At 41.1% G+C, this 16,701-nt stretch overlaps 1 protein-coding gene across 1 annotated transcript; it reads right to left on the bottom strand.

The window, feature by feature from the left end:
- Positions 1-788: 788 nt before the first annotated feature.
- Positions 789-12,375, bottom strand: DNTTIP2 (deoxynucleotidyltransferase terminal interacting protein 2). Its single transcript, XM_080915130.1, has 7 exons — positions 12,275-12,375; positions 9,751-11,348; positions 6,974-7,112; positions 5,488-5,583; positions 3,465-3,629; positions 1,529-1,638; positions 789-969 (listed from the first exon to the last, which is right to left on the bottom strand). The coding sequence occupies exons 1-7, from the start codon at positions 12,332-12,334 to the stop codon at positions 876-878; spliced, it is 2,262 nt and encodes a 753-aa protein (XP_080771256.1). The 5' UTR covers positions 12,335-12,375; the 3' UTR covers positions 789-875.
- Positions 12,376-16,701: the final 4,326 nt, after the last annotated feature.

Genomic DNA, 16,701 nt, shown 5'->3' with positions numbered 1-16,701 from the left:
AGCATTAATGTCTCATCAGCACGCTTCCAGCACCAGAAAGCAAGTCAGGCCGGTGCCTCCGAGCCATTGGAAGAGGTAAACTGGGTCATTTGAAATGGCCACTGAAAATCCTACTTAATCCTGTTGTTTAGAACAAAATTAAGGTAATCATTCATCCTGTTCCAGTTGCTAAGAAAAGCTCCAGCTCTCTCGAATATTCTTTTACCCTACAATTTCCTGAGAGGCTTCTGTCATTTCAGGCTTGTTTCAATTTCACTTATTGTTTCTGCAGATTTCATGAGTTTGCTCCAGGAATACTTATAGATAGCTTATACACAGAAGTAGGTATGTACAAGCCATGTCTGCATCCTACACACACACACACACACACACACACACCAGCAGTTTTATAACATTTACACATTTTTTTTTGTAATTTAAAAAGTTTTGTACTTGTTATTTAAATGCAGGAGTGCTCTGTCTGCATGTACAGACAAGCCAGAAGGGAGCATCAGATACCTCTACAAATGGTCATGAGCCACCACGTGGCTGCAGGAAACTGAACTCAGGATCTCTGGAAGAGCTGCCAGTGTTCTTAACCACGGAGCCATCTTAGCAGTCCTCAAAAGTTCTTTACACATAACTGATTTTGTACTGCTTATTTATCTGTTAATTGGACAAACATTAAAATAGTTGACATTCATTTTTCCTTTAACAGTCTAAAACCAGACATATCATCTTATACATACACATTTATTCCAAGGGGCACACAATTAATTTTGTCAGTAATCTTTATTTCCAAATAGAAATCACTATTTATACATATTTATATAAATTATGTGATAACCTTCAGCAAATCAAGATCTTATAAAATACTACAGTTTGCTTTGTTAATTTTAGTTGCGAAATTTCTTCTTTTTCCGGAACTTCTTTCCTTCTGCATTTGCTGCTTTTTCAGCCATGATTTCCGAATACTTTCTTCGATTAAATCTGAAAGAAAAAAAACAAACCTTTATGCTCAAATCTAAAGCATGATGTATTGAGTATATCAGGTATTAGCAGTCAATACAGCTTTAGGGAGGAGGCTGAGGGCAGCCATTGGGTTCTGAGACTATGTTTTGCTATGGCTGGCCTTGAATGTCCTTTACTCGGCTTCCTATGCACTGGAGGTGTAGTGGGCAGGCCGGAGGCAGTTATCTCTGAGCTCCAGGACAGCTGCTTATACAGTGAGACTCCCTATCTCAAAACAAAACAAAAGCTAAAACCTTAAAAAGCAAAGAGCAACGATTTTCAAAGTCTGCTCTCCAGATAACAGGTCTGTTAGAGAAGTGTTCTCACAGACAGTAAGGCACAACTTCCCCTCAGCCTCGTTCCCATGAGGGTGCAAGCGCAGTTAAAAGGGTAAATGGCAGAAAGGAGGCTCTGGCTTCCTCATGCCAAAGACCAAATTACTTTTGTTGTGGTATTCTCATAAAAACGTAGTTACCAAATGTAATCTACAAACTTTTATGTACTTAAATAAAAACACACATTATAAAATGTAAATTACCTCCTGAACTCAGAATCAGCCAGCAGTTCTTCCACAATAGTCTTTTTCCTCTGTTTCTTGGGAATTCTTGAATGGTAAAAGTCGGCTGGATTATCAACGATAGTTCCAACCTAAGAAAAATGGAAGGAAATAAATCATGCAGTACCCGGATATTAAGTTGCCCCACATTCCAGTGTAGATCTAAAGGTTTCTTATAGAAAGGAACAGAAAGCACAACCTATTTTACACATGTACTAAAATTATGCCACTTTATAAAAACAAAAACCTGTTATTAACCAGTACACTGGTACTACTGATGTTTCCCTATTAGAGTGTGCAGTACTTCCAAATTTTATATACTTCAGTGCTAAACAGTAAATTTGTGGTAAATAGCACAATCTAATATAAACTGTGCTTTCTAATTAAGTGATGTACATATAAATTCTACATGCCTACTTGATTTTGGAGGTTATAAACACTGCCTGCCTAGAACCTGTTTTAATAAAAGGTCTACATTTGTTCATCCAGCTGACTGAAGTCATAGGATGATTATGTGCCAGGCACTCTGCTTAGGGGATGGAAAAACAAGGACCAAAGCAGCCTAGTCTGTGCCAGTGAGGGGTCACAATCTTAAGGACAGCCAGACAGAAACTAGAAACATTACAGTACAAATGACATCCATGGAAAAGACAGTGACCTGGTTTACTAAAGGAGTTAAGAATGCTAAACATTTTAACTTGGCTCTATATAGTTCAAAGTCCACCAAGCAAACAAGAGAGAATAAAGTCAAAGAACAGCAGAGACTGGGTAATATAAAACCTGTTTGTCTCCATTTTGAGGACCAGGCCTGATTTTTAAAAAGCCCGTAAGGCACCAGCTTTAGGAATAAACCCTAAGTCCCAGAAACTAGATCATAAAATACCAGCTCTAAGAACAGACCATAAAATCCAGAACAAGATCATAAAACCTTCTCCCAAAGAATAGCCTGGGGGAAACCACAAAAACCAGGGAAAGATCTCAGAATGGGCCATCTATGCTGGACAGCCCCATTTCATTACATGACCGAACGTTGTGACATAGGACTGCAGACCACTGATCGCCTCCCTAGCATCCACCAATGAAATTTTGGAGCTCCCCACTTCCCTATAAGGTGCCTGTATGCCTTTGTCTGGGGTGGCCATTTTGGAGAATGGTTGACCCCTCAAATGCTGGATGTTTCTGCAGAATAAACGGTCTTTGTTTATGCACAGTGAGTCAGCGGTTCAGACCCTTACAGTACAAGTTCCAAGACAGCTGAGTACTGAGTGTGTTGAAGGCTACAATTGGCTTGGTAACAAAATTGGCAGGCTAGTTTGGGTACAGATTATGATGGTCTAATGGAAGTAAAATGGAGTGCCCCAAAAGTCACTAAGAATTACTCAAAGTTTCTCAGAAGTACAGCCTGAAAACAAATATATTTTGAATTTATAATTATAAATAATTTTTTTTGAATATAGACTAGCTACAATGAAGACAGAGGGAAAGACACTTGGAAACTAAAAACCCAAGTGAGCAGAAGAGGGTTGAGAAGAGTGGAAACAGCTCACCAGGAAACACTAACAAGCAACATCTGAATGCCTCTCTACCTTCTACAGGAAGAGGAATGCAACAATAATTTCCCGTCTGCATCCTGAATGAACGTTTGCTCTTAGGTTAGCACTACCCATACATTCAAACACAAAGATACTGTGAATTTAAGAGGAACCCTTGATCCCAGATGCCATGTTTAATGTTACCTCTTTGCATGGAAGACCCATTACAACATGGTAGCTATTCAAGCTGTATTCTAAGACAGTATAGAGCCTAAGCAGGCACTGACCACAGGCTTGGTATGTACGTGTAAATCCTTTATATTAATAGTAAACACAACATTGCTAAGCTACTCTCCACAGAACATAACCACTATTAAGTATCATACCTGGAAGTACTTAGGGAAACCATCTCTGTCATTTTTCTTGTAAAATCTTTTTGGGTCCATGCTTGCTCTCATCTTTAATGCTTTGAGATCATTTTTCAGTTCATCTGTCAGTTCTGGAGCTTTCATGCCAAACCAACCATCACCGGCTGTTTTTTGTCGCTCTTTCTGAAATAGAAGTGTTAAAAAATTAAGAAAAAAAAAGCTTTGTTTCACTTTTATGCTTGTGTCCATGCACAGGTGTGCAGGCACCTGTGGAGATAAAGAGTGTTGGATTTTCTGAGCTGCAGTTATAGGAAATTATGAGATACACGATGTGGATGCTGGGAACCAAAATTTGGTCACCTGTAAGAGCAGCAAGTGTTCTCGACCGAGTCATCTCTCCAGCCCTCCAAATAAGCTCTTAACTTCCTAAGAGTATAGGGACTAATTTCCCCTTAGGCACACTTGCCTACTGTGCTAAAAGGTAACCTCCCCTAAAATCATAAAACAGAAAATTGTATGAATTATTTGGGTGTGCTAGTGTATACCTGTACCCTCAATACTTGGGACAGATTGAGGTTGGATGATTGTGAATTCAAGATACCAACCTGAGCTACCATGGGAATCTGAGAAGGAGAGAATTTACAAGGGCTGAGAATGTAACTCAATTAGTAGAGTTCTTGCCCAGCAAACATGAATGAATCCCTGGACTTAATCTTTAGCACTGCATGAAGGGCATGGAAATGTACACCTGTTTACTGGCTGGTTTTGTGTCATCTTGACACAGCTGGAGTTGTCACAGAGAAAGGAGCCTCTGTTGAGGAAATGCCTTCATGAGATCCAGCTGTAAGGCATTTTCTCAACTAGTGATCAAGGAGGGAAGGGCCCAGCCCATTGTGGGTGGTGCCATCCCTGGGCTGGTAGAGCTGGGTTCTATAAGAAAGCAGGCTGAGCTAGCCAGGGGAAGCAAGCCAGTAAGTGACATCCCTCCATGGCCTCTGCATCAGCTCCTGCTTCCTGACCTGCTTGGGTTCCAGTCCTGACTTCCTTTGGTGATGAACAGCAATGTGGAAGTGTAAGCTGAATAAACCCTTCCCTCCCCAACTTGCTTCTTGGTCATAATGTTTGTGCAGCAGTAAAAATAGGATTAAGATAATCTGTAATCCCAACAGCCAATCTAGGATATGTGAGACACTGTCTCAAACAAAACAAAACCCAAACCCTAACTTTACAGTAAGCATTTACCCCCAGGATACTTAAAAAAAAAAAAAAAAAAGAATTAAGTCAAAAACCAAAAAATCTGCAACACATTCTGGCAGAGCACCAAGCTTTCACTGTGTGTCTCACAGTGCACACAGAGGAAATGTGTGAAATCATTTAGAAGTGGTACATAAGCATTATTTTTTAATCAGTTACTTATCTTAAGGGTCTTAGAAACTACTTAACTCAAGTCCAGAACAAAACAAAATTGCTATTCTTTTGAAAACTCTAACATTTAATTCATTCATCCAAAATGTAGTGCCTGCCACATGCCAGTGTGCTCTGTATCTGTGCCTTTTGTACCCGTTTATTAGTTCAAATACTAAAACATGGTTTGCTTTCCTCTCCCCATGTGCCAGACTAAGTGGATCAGAGCTTTAAGTTGGCCGTATTAACTCTGCATAGAGCTTCTAGCCTACAGTAGTGTATTTAAAAGCCACACAATGAGGATGGTGACCCTGTATGCTGGCTGTCACTGCTTAAGGTAATTTTCAAAAGCTGCATTTGTGGGGCTCAAGGAACAGCTCAGTAACACGTCATATGCTTACATGTGCAAGACCCCAGGGTTCACCTCTGAACACAAACAAAAATACTGTGTTTACATGTGCCATTCGGCTGAAAAACCATACTAAATGTTGATAGAACCCAATTCCTCAGTATCTAAGAACTCTGGTCTAATCTATAATAGACCAATCCACAGATAAAGCTTAAGTGTATAATTGCAGTATTATATAACCAAAGATGAAGCACATAGAAGCAATCTGAATATTAAGTCTCAACTTACCCTGCGCTGTTTCTGCAGTCGATGCTTTGACTCACTATATGGTGGGACACAATAGTTCTTTTCAAAATCAGGTGTAATGACAGCTTTCTGCAGAAGCTACAAAAATACAAAATTATTTTCTCTTTCCTCCCCACTTAAACATAGGCTTTTACATTTTGTATAGGCAAATCCACTGATCTGTTCCTGAATGATTTTTGCACTTTAAAGGCACTCCCTGTCAAACCTCATGGCCTTGCTCCTGATCCCTGGAACCTACCGGGCGAGGACACCTGGCTCTTGCTCTCTCAAACGCTCGCATATAAGAATGTTTTAAAAGAATACAAGAAAACAGGACTCCCTGGATTCATTAAGTGGTGGATGAAAAAAAATAATGCTGATATTTCAACTAGCATCTCTTACAGATAAAATTCATAAATAACTGTTCTAATAAGATGGAAAAAGAGCAGAATGTTGGTCTGGCATGGCCTTAGTAAGGACAGAATAACATGACTTTTACCCCAGAACAGGGCCAGCAGGCATGGACCTCCATGAATGCAGATGGACATAAAGCTTGTTATATAATGTACACTTTACATTCTTCCTTCAAGGAATGACCTGTCCTGTTAATGACTCCATGATAATCAGAGTCCAGGAGGTAAAGGTGTGTTTAATGTCTCATCAAAATGGTAAAAGCTGGGACTTCCAAGATGGCCCTTAAGGCTGTGGAAAAGAACTCTAAAAACATGAGTTTGAAAATATATAGTTTCTCAACCATGCAAAATATAAGATGCAATATGAATTATGAAGGGCTTCACAAATGTAAAGGGACAAAGGCAGCTGTACTCTGAGGCAACCTTCAGAAAGGTACAAAAAAGAAAATCAAGTATTTAGGGAGTGGTAATCCCAGGAGCTTTTTGTTTGGCGGTAGAAGCTTACTAAGGCAGGCAGATTCCTGAGTTCAGGAACAGCCTGGGACAGAGCAAGGTTAGAACAGGAGAGGTGGAAATGGTAATTTCAGGATGGGGTCACACCCAGCTAGTTTATCTTCGGTGCTTAACAGAGGTAGGCAGAACTTTGGCAAAGTTAAAAGGAATGTGTATCTGCTGTTTACTAAAAATTAAGGTGCAGGGGTCAGTGGATGCTGACTCATTAGATAATCAAAAGGAGGTCTAGAGTAAAAGACTGGATTGATATGTAAAATAAAAGACTCTGTTAATAACCAGCCAGAGGAGAGCTATCCCGCGAAGATTTTAGAATAGCAAGAGAAAGCTGTTTAAAGAGAGAAGGCTGTAGATCTCCAGAGAGCGGAACTTAGAGAAAGGAGTCTGGAAGTGGAATATAAGCTGCCAGCTTGACCCACCATTTGACTTTGAGTTGTTTGTTTCCATTACTCCAGACACCTCCCAGAACCCCTCTCCAACTTCCTTGGCAAGAAAAGATGTGGTTTTGCCTTAAGAAAAGTAGTCACTTTCCAAGGGCTGAAGATGGGACAGTTCCTGTAGCTTACCTCGTTTTTCGTTTTCTCCTTGATCTGGGTTAGAGTTTTCTTGTGAGACTGCAGTTTGTCTACATTGAAATTAATATACAAACCACCCAACTGCTTGATGTTCAGTCCAGGGTCTATGCTGCTACTTGTTAATTTCAGACTAAAAGAGAAAAGATCACTTAGATGAATTAAGACAAAATGAAAACAAGATTGCATTTAAAAATCACGAATGGATACAGAGCATCTTATCTTTATACTGTAGTTCCTGAAACACCCAATAAAAGTGTATTCATTAGAAAAGTCTGGGATAAATAATGGATCAACTCTGACAAAGAAGTCCAAACAGACTCCCAAGATCTTCTAAGAGGATTAAGCATGTGACACACCCACTGATTTCACAAAGAATTTGAAGAAAAGCAATTCAGTTCAAGCTCCCACTCAGAAGGACAAAGTTCAGAAAGACCCACAGTATCTCTAAACTCATGACCTTGTCAGTCCCCAGAACTCACAGGGTGGAGACACCTGGATATCTATCACAGGTTGGCCTCTAACAATAAACAAACCTCAGAGCCAGGGCATCTTTTTTTATGCTTTCCAAGACATGTTTTTGTTTGGTATTTGCCACCACTGTAGGGAACCTATTAAGACAGAGTCTTATATGGCTGCCCACATTACTAGTGGCTAATGTTAAATAGGGCCTAATCCTGTTAATTAATCCTAGTTAAGTTTTAGCAAGTTTTAAACAAGACAACTACTAAAGAAAAATCCTCAAACATTAGAGCTTTCAAAAAAATGGATGAAATGACAGGTGACTTATTTTCTTCATACTTTTCTGTATTTCTCAACTCTTCTACAATTAACATAAAAATTATGTTCCTGTTTTTACTCTTTTGTACATTTGTGTTTGTGTTTACATGTATGTGTATGGTGTGCATGCACATACAGGCATCCAGAGTTTGACTTTGGGTATCTTCCCTGATCATTTCCACCTTCTCTATTTAGGCAGGGTCTCTCACTTGCAGCCAGGGCTCACAGACTCAGGTAGTCTAGCTGGTTGGCTTCCTTGGAGATGCCGTTTCTACCTCTGGAGCACATTATAGGCAGGCCCTCATGCCGATCCGTTATTTTGAGTGCTGGGGATCTGAATCCAGTCTTCATACTTGCATGGCAAGCTTTTCACCTCTAAGCCATTTTCCCTGCTCCCACAGATGATTTCTAACAGATTACCAAAGAGCATTGTAGCTATCACTGGTGAGAAAAATACAACTGCCCAAGGTCTCACAAATAAATACAAGGGAGATGTCAGGTGGAACTCTTCCACATTCTGAAATGTATACTAATATACTACTGTTTGTACTTTAATGGCAAATCAACCAATTGACAGATATATCAAAAACGGACTCGTAAACGGATGAAATGAAGATGCTCCTAGAACTGGGAGAGATTCATCTCTAGAAGTTTTGGTCACAGAAGTCCTTGAGACTCTACAAAACATAGGCTAATTACTACGACTCTTGGTTGCCCACCAAGAACAAGATGTTCAGACTCTACTGCTTAAGGTTATCAGAAGCTTTGGTTGCAGAACACAGAAGTCAAGCTGGAAACATCTTTCCTGTTGCAAACTTTTAGTACTAGAAGGTACCATGTAGGATGTCTGCGAAGAAAAGCCATCACTGGTCTTACTCAACCACAGACCTACACATTCCACTATTGACTTGCCAAGAGAAGCTATGCCAGCCTATTCCTGTACTGTTACTGTGGTAACTAACGGCTTTCTAATTGGTTTTGAGGCCCACTTACAGCATTCACACCTGTTATTGTAAAGCCTGTGGTTGGCCCTAGTGTGGAATTTACTATTTTTGCTACACATGCTGAAACCATTAAAAATACTTTCTAAATGTTTAGGTGTATGCTCAGATATGGTGAGACAGGTCCTCCCCCACTTTTTGGGGGGCAGTGGGTAGCAGTTACTATACTACTTACATATATCATATACATTACTCAAACCGGGCCAAAGTGCTGAGAATAACTGGCTCAAAACGGCCATTTTTAAATAGGACATTTCTGTCACCTCTTCCAAAAGAGGGGGCAGAGAGCATGTGAAAGCGGGAGGAAGAAGACAGGGGGCAGTGGTACGGAATACTGTCTTCTAGGTATGACATGGTAGTTGCACCCAGAACTCACAGCAGCTGCTGATTACCTGCACAAGACTAGAACAGTTAGTGTTTTGGATTTGTTTTTAACTTTTTATAGATTCTTTGTGAGCCTCATATCGGGTACAGGGAGATGAGTGGGACCAAGGTGTGAAATGTGAAACTCAGCAGTTCACATTTTGTAATGGACTGTCCAAGAGCTCATGAGGCCCCACCTCTCCCTGAGGATCTGGAGGCAGTTAATGAAGACTGGGAGGGAGAGACATTTTCTTCAATGTTAAGCATTAGTAAGCTTTTCATGAGCCTGTACATAACCCCTAATCCGTAGTCCCAGAAGTATTACACTTACTGGGTCACCTATGCCCCCAGACGACATGGAAGTAGACAGAGGACTAGCCAGGCAAAGGGGCATCAGTAGGGATGCCAGTCCGAGGGGCACTTAAACTTCAACACATTTTATACACACACACACACACACACACACACACACACACAAAACCATCATGAGGCATTATTATATGCTAATAAAAATTACTTTGGGGGTTGAGGTACAGCTCAGTAGTAAAGGGCACGCTTGTCATGCTGCAGTCATAGGCATGCTTCTCAGCGTGACCTCTCCAATTTTCTTTCAAAGGTAGTACTTACAGCTTAGACTTGGTGTTACTGAGTAAGTCTTCCTCATCACTAGACTCATCCTTATTCTTATCACTGTCTGATGAGTCTTCTTCACTATTTTCCTTCTCTTCTTCCTCCTCTTTTTCTTCCTCAATAGCAACTTCACTTGGAGCCTTGTCTTCTAGATAAAAGTTTTTATCAGCACTCAGTCCAGGAGTTTTGTCAATTACAAACAGTGCACCATCACATGCGGTATCTTCCAAGTCCTCAGTTGATGCCTCCTTTTGGCCACTGTTTTTAACAGAACACAAAGTGTCCCTTTCATTCTCACTGCTGTCAGACTGTTGGCTTTCATCACTGCTAAGAAATAATAAAACAGAACTATCTATATCCTGAGACATGCTGAGTTCAGACTTGGATGGTTTGGCATCACATTCAAAAATGACACCACCTTGGCTGTTCTTGTCCTCACTGACACCTACACTTGTGGGCTCATCACCACAATCACTGAAGTGTGCCAAGTCACTCTTTTTTATGCTGCCCCCTCTCTCTTCATTCCATCTTTCTATTTTCACAACTGCAAACTTTCGCTCTAATGATTTTATTAGAGCCTCCCGATCTGGACTTGAAGGCTGGGATGTAGATTTGTTGTCTGGGGTGCTTGAATGATTCTGAGGCACTGACTGCTGAAGGCCGGTGTCTTGAGCTTCAGAAAGACTCAGTGGGGAATCTTTCTCATTAATTACCTTTTTCTCTTTGGGGTCCTCTTCATCCAGACTCTTACAATTCTTCTTTCTGACTTCTTGAAGAGACACATTTCCTTGTTTTTCCTCTTGGCTATGAAAGTTTTGATGGTTTTGGGTTGTCAGTTTTCTTCCTAAATTTTTGTGGATGGAATCATCAAAGTCATTATTATAAGTTTCATTATCAGAAATATTCGGCATATTTATCTGAGAACGTGGTCTTGCTGATGATTGAGAGGCCTGTTTCGCATCCGAGTCCACAGACATACCCACAATTTGCTTTTTATTTCCTGGTGTAATCTTAACATCTTTTTTCTCGGCTTGGGACTGTAATTTCTTCTGCACATTCCTGGCTGTCCTCCTCGGTGCAATCTCTAATGATGAAATGCCAGAGCAGGACGACTCAGCATCAGATACAATTTCCGAATATGATTCTTGGCTTGAAACTCTTTGAGATTTAGCCCTATTTCTGCTGCTTCTTCTTTCTGTGGAAGGTACAGCCATAGAAACTCCTGAAACATGAGACTCTGCTTCAGAAACAACTCCTTCATCAACGGATTCATGGTGAGGGGTTACTTTCTGCTTTTTCCTAACACTGGACTTTGAGGTGGGCGCAACCACAACCTGACGTTTCCTAGTTATTCTTATAATGGGCTCTTGGACCTCTAACACAGAAGAAACCCCAGAAGCATGAGACTCCGTTTCTGAGGCCTCTCCGTCCGAAAGCAGTACAGTGATCTCTGCTGGGCCTGTAGTTCTGCTGTTCCTGCCTCTAGAGAGGACTGAGCTTTGATCCTCAGCAGACTGGGATTCAGCAGTGCTGCCATCAGATCCTGATTTTTTCCTGCTTTCCAGATGTGCCTCAGTACTTTGTGGCACAGACCTCTGAAAACCAAAACAAACACATTATAGTTTAGATAAAGCAGGGACAAGAGCAAAGGTGGCATGGCCCTATTTGCAAGGAGCAAAACTTAAGAAGGTACTACTAAACAAAGCCAAACTCACAATAAAATTATCTATTTTTAACTTCCCTCATCCTAGGCTTCTGAAAGTAGAATTAAAAAGAGAACTTTCTCTACTTCAAGAACAAGGGGGCAAATTTTAAATCATTTATAGAGGCTAAGGGAGCAGGGGAGTTAAATACTAATTGAGCACGTGTTTAGTTAGGAGTGTACCATGTAATCTGCTACTTGTCTGGACTTTTACATACAGGAAAGGGCTGCTCTAAATCCCTTACCACACAATCTAAAGAGCATGGCACCAGAAGACAATCAGAGGCTCTGAGAGAGACCACTGCCAGTCTCCCAGTCTCTTCACGTTAAAACGATGCTCCTTCCCATCCCCAAAACTAGGCTTGGTCGAGTTGGCTGAAATTAACCTTCCCTGGTACTGTCGCAACAGTAAGCTTTTTTTTTTTTTAAAGGGTTTATTTATTTATTACATGTGAGTACATTGTAGCTGTCTTCAGACTCACCAGAAGAGGGCATCAGATCTCATTACAGATGGTTGTGAGCCACCATGTGGTTGCTAGAATTTGAACTCAGGACCTCTGGAAGAACAGTCAGTGCTTTTAACCACTAAGCCATCTCTCCAGCAGTCATCAGTAAACTTAAAAGGCCTCCTCATCTGCGCAAGGCAATCTACTTAAACTTTCGTAAGTGCCCCGAAAGACTCCTGGACCCAACCAAGTTCCGAGCCGGCCCAACGCAGTACCACGCGCCCACGGCTCGGTTCCTCCTCGCTCTCCTCCGCCCCGCCGGGCCGTTCTGCCTAGCGGCGAGGAGACCCGGAGAACCCGGGACCCAGTTCACCTTTTGCTGGGAGCTTCCCTGGAGCCTGGTCCGAGAGAGCCTGGACCTGGTGATCACCATCTTCCCGACTCTGTATTCCGGGCAGCCAGAGCGGCTTCCTCTGTTGCGACGCTCCGGAAATGCGTCAGACCAGGGCTTCGCTTAGGATTCCCCGCGGAAACCAGGGCTCGCGAGAATCGTTCTTTCCAGTTGTTCTAGACAGACATTGCCTTAGGGCTAGAACGGGTGAGCCGAGAGCAAAAGACCCGATCCGCCTCGAGTTCGGAGCGTCTCCGCTGTGCTTTCCGCAGCGGTAGGAGTCTTCCTCGTCGTTTAACGCAAAATGGGAAATCTCATTATTTATTCTACTTTCCATCCGTCTCCCTCTGTGCAGTAATTGTGAGATCTTTGACGAGAGCCTTTACTGAATGAAGCCAAAGGGAGACTTTGGTCTTTTTAGAAAACAGTATTTTAATAATTTAATAAATGAGATTTCAATATTTGGTTAGGATACAAGGATGTATGTTAAATGCACCCAGGTTCTCAGAGAATCATTAGAAAGCTGTGTGATTTAACTAAAATGTCTCGGGATTTGAAGTACGCTTTAAAAAAAAAAGCGAAAGAAATTGTGAAGAAGAATAAAAGTTTTATTGTTTACAATGGAAGGGACTGGCCAGAATCAACCCCCCCTCTCGTTTTGCGGATGAAAGATGGATAACTAGAATATGTTGAGAGGCTACAAAAAGGATTGAGGAGAGGTTAAAGGAATTAGTGTTGGAAGTAAGAAAAGGAATGGTTCATCAAACCCATTTTCCTTCACTTTTAAAGACAAAATAATTTTTCCTAAAAATCCTGTGGATGCATCTATCTTCCTTCCCCTTGCAGCAGGTAGACTACACTAGACTACTCATGCTTACTTGGTAAGGTGGGTTTTCCCCCCTAGAGAATCGTGGTCTGTTTTTCACACAGCCATGGTGTGCCATGAGGAAACAGCCTATCTTTAGCAGTAACATAAAAGTGAAGAACAAGAATATGAGTTACTGCTCATGTGTGGAACTTGAAGACAAAAGTCTTCACACAAAAGTCTTGACACAGGCTAGGCTTAGTGAAAAACCCTATGAGAGGTGAGTGCTGTTACTTTTCAGTTTCGGTTTTAAAGAGTTCTATCTTACTCTCTCTGCCATCTGCGGGAGGGTCAATGCACGATGTGAGGACTGTTTCTGGCCAAATTAGCCAGCGAGAGTCTGAGGTCTTTAGTCTGAAGAACTGCCTTAAAATAGTGGGAGGTACATATACCAAAAACCACATACATACATACATACGTACATATGTGTGTGACATATATATGCTAACAAAATGCATTTTCTGGTAATGGACATACAACCTAACTTTGTGTGTGTGTGTTGGAGGGGGGTGTTGACAAGCTTTAGTCTCTTCTACTGTATTTTTCCAACCTTACCTAACAGTCCATTAAACCTTTTGTATGTATAACTGTTCATGTGCTTGTATGCCCATACATGCACGCACAGACCAGAGTCTTCACTGACTATATTTCTCTAATACACATTGCCATCTTATTTTTGAGATAGAATCTCAGTGAACCTGAAGCTTGCTGACTGGCAGAGCTGCTTCCCACTGTTGGGAATCACTGCCATGCCTGGCTTTTTATGTGGATGGATCCAAACACCCTCATTCTGCAAGGGAGGTATCCATACAGCCATCTCCCCAGCCCCAGAATCAGGTTTTGAAAATATGTTCATTGCACCAATATGTTTACATATAAATTTCTCATCACTTGATAAAATATTTACAAATCAGACAGAGAAATCTCTACCCATAATGCTCAGCACACCTCGTCCCAACCTGACCCTAAAAGTTGATTCCTTTAGAAAAGTCTTGCTCTTAACCCCTCTGCCCACAGCCGTTCTTCCATATCCCCACCCCCAACCTTTTCCTTACTGCTACCATCAACCAACACAGCCTTTTCTGCTCTTAATGCGCTGCTCCCCTGCCCTGTGAATATACTGTGAGCTTTTTAAAGACTGTCCATGCGGAACACTGCTGAGTGAATGGGTGGACTGTTCGTGTCTGTAGGACATACGTAACACACAGCACACTGTTGAGTGAATGGGCAGCTTATGGTTTAGATGTTTTTCAAATAACTCATTTATTTTCAAATCATAGTGTTTGAATTTAAATGGCTCAAAATCACTGTAATTCTTTTAGGATGTTCCCATTAGTCACACAACCCAAATTAAAAACATACAACTCACATTTAAGTAATATAAGCAAAATAAACATTATTTTCAGCAATGCCTTATATTTCGTTCTAGTATACCACTTCAGAACACAGTAGTTAACCATTTCCATTTTCTGCTTCCCTCAATCTGAAAACTATAAAAGTATTGTTACATGTGGGGAGCCGAATGCAGACGCCATTACAAGATGGCGCTGGCTCCCTCGCGGTTTGAGGTAAACAGCTCCATATATAGTAATGCTCTTGTCAGCTAAGGCGCAGCACCCTGCGCATGCGCAGTACATAACCTATCTCCGGCCAATCCCGAGGCCTCTGGTGTCAGCAGACTGGTGACAACCAATCATGGCAAGCCCGTATGCGCTTCTCCCTATATAAGCGGACAGCTAGGGTAGTTCGGGCCCCTTGCTACCTGCTCTCCCCTTCAATCAAGAGGCTTCCACAATAAAGCGTGATCTGAGAAGAATCCTCTGGTGGTGGTCGTCTTTCCGCGCTGGTCGAGGAGCGCGCCACAGTTACATAGTTTTGAAAGATCAAACTCCTAAATGTTCCCTCACCAATTTTATGTTGAAAAGAGAGGGAGTTGATTTTGAAGCACTGGAAATTAGTGTTGGGCAAGTAAGTGTGGAGTCAAAAGCTGGTGTATTTGCGAGTAAGAACACAAATTGCACAAGTGATTTAAATTCTTTAAAAAAACCTTCACAATTCTCTATCTGTTCATTTGGCAGCCAATATACACCAGTGGTCAGCTGCTTACATTTCCAAGATCAAAACACTAGGGAAGCCTAGAAGGAAACACTTAGATAAAGACATAATTAAGATGAGCCTTAGAACTCTTATCTCTGGAAAGCAAGGTCAAATTTTAGTTACTGCTTGGCCCTGATATAGAGTCTTAAGTATTCGTGCAAAGTAGACAAAATAGCTTCATGGTTGGTACAGAAAATCTGAAGTGCCTATGCAACAGAGCTTCAGTTTTCACTTTACATTTATATATTTTTAAGAATAATTTATAATTTAATTTCAAATTATACTGTTTAAATTCAGGTAGTTCAAATTTAATGTGGTGCTTCAGGTCCTAGACATTCCCATCATTGACAGCCGAGTGAAAGCATAAACCACACATGCAGATGACCATTTTTCAGGACGCAACATCTATTAGCTAGTTCTAGTCACGTTCTAGCACTGGTCATCCCTACAGGGTGCTGTATCAGTGTTCTGCCTCCCCTGCCATCAGGGGCAGGGTGTGACGGCACATGCCTTTAATCCCAGCACCAGAGAAGCAGAAGCAGGCAAATCTCTGAGTCCAGCCTGGTCTATACAGCAAGCTCCAGGACAACCAGGACTACAAAAAGGTCTTCAGACTTTACAACACATGGATCCAGCTTGTAAGAGGCCTTGGTCCTTCTGCTGTCTACAGTTTCTTTGGCAGAATTTAAGGTAAGCGTGGAAAGAATCCCAAGCTGTATAAGGTGCCACTCAATTTTGGGAATGATATAAGGTAAAGCCTTCTTTTTAAATGTTTGCTTAGAAATTACCCACAAAATCTTTCTACTTTGGGTCAATGCATTCAAACATATCTTTCATACACTACTGATACCTTAGCTTTTCGTTTTAAAGCAGTTATTTGGGGAGTATTTTTGAAAGATATGGATGGATAGATGGACACTAAAGATATGTAGATGTGTGTTTGTGTGTGTGTGTGTGTGTGTGTGTGTGTGTACCATGTATGTGATTGGTACCACAGAAGAAGACACTGGATCCCACAGAACTGAAGTTACAGAAATTTGTGAGCCTTTATGTTGGTGCTAGAACCTGAACCTAGACACTTTGCAAGAGCAGCAAATGCTCTTAACCACTGAGTCATCTCTTCAGCCTGGAAAAGACTCATTTTTTAAAGGTTATCCAATAATGTAAGGATTTGGAATAAAACAACAATAAAATCACTTTAAAATTCCATATATAAAAAAATTTCTTCTGTATGTGATCCCTTTGCAAAATGAACCCATAACTGGGCTTCCTTCCCTGTTGAGATCTGAAAAGATGTCCACAAACATCTTGATACTTCAGCAAAGGAAGGTTTTGTTTTTTGTTTTCTTACATCCTTAAAATAACCCTTCAAATTTTTTTTGTGTGCATGTGTTGGGTTTTAAAAACAATAAAGGAGATATTAAAGTTCTCCTTCAGAGTAGTTTAG

This window comes from Micromys minutus (genome assembly GCF_963924665.1).
Source record: "Micromys minutus genome assembly, chromosome: 4".
Taxonomy (NCBI): domain Eukaryota; kingdom Metazoa; phylum Chordata; class Mammalia; order Rodentia; family Muridae; genus Micromys; species Micromys minutus.
This window is presented reverse-complemented; position numbering and strand designations above follow the sequence as displayed.

Coding starts and splice junctions, on each gene's coding strand:
- DNTTIP2 (XM_080915130.1), bottom strand. CDS start 12,334: ATGGTGATCACCAGGTCCAGGCTCTCTCGGACCAGGCTCCAGGGAAGC. Junction 11,349..12,274: donor AGGGAAGCTCCCAGCAAAAG/GTGAACTGGGTC, acceptor TTTGGTTTTCAG/AGGTCTGTGCCACAAAGTAC. Junction 5,584..6,973: donor AGGAGAAAACGAAAAACGAG/GTAAGCTACAGG, acceptor GTATTTTTGTAG/CTTCTGCAGAAAGCTGTCAT.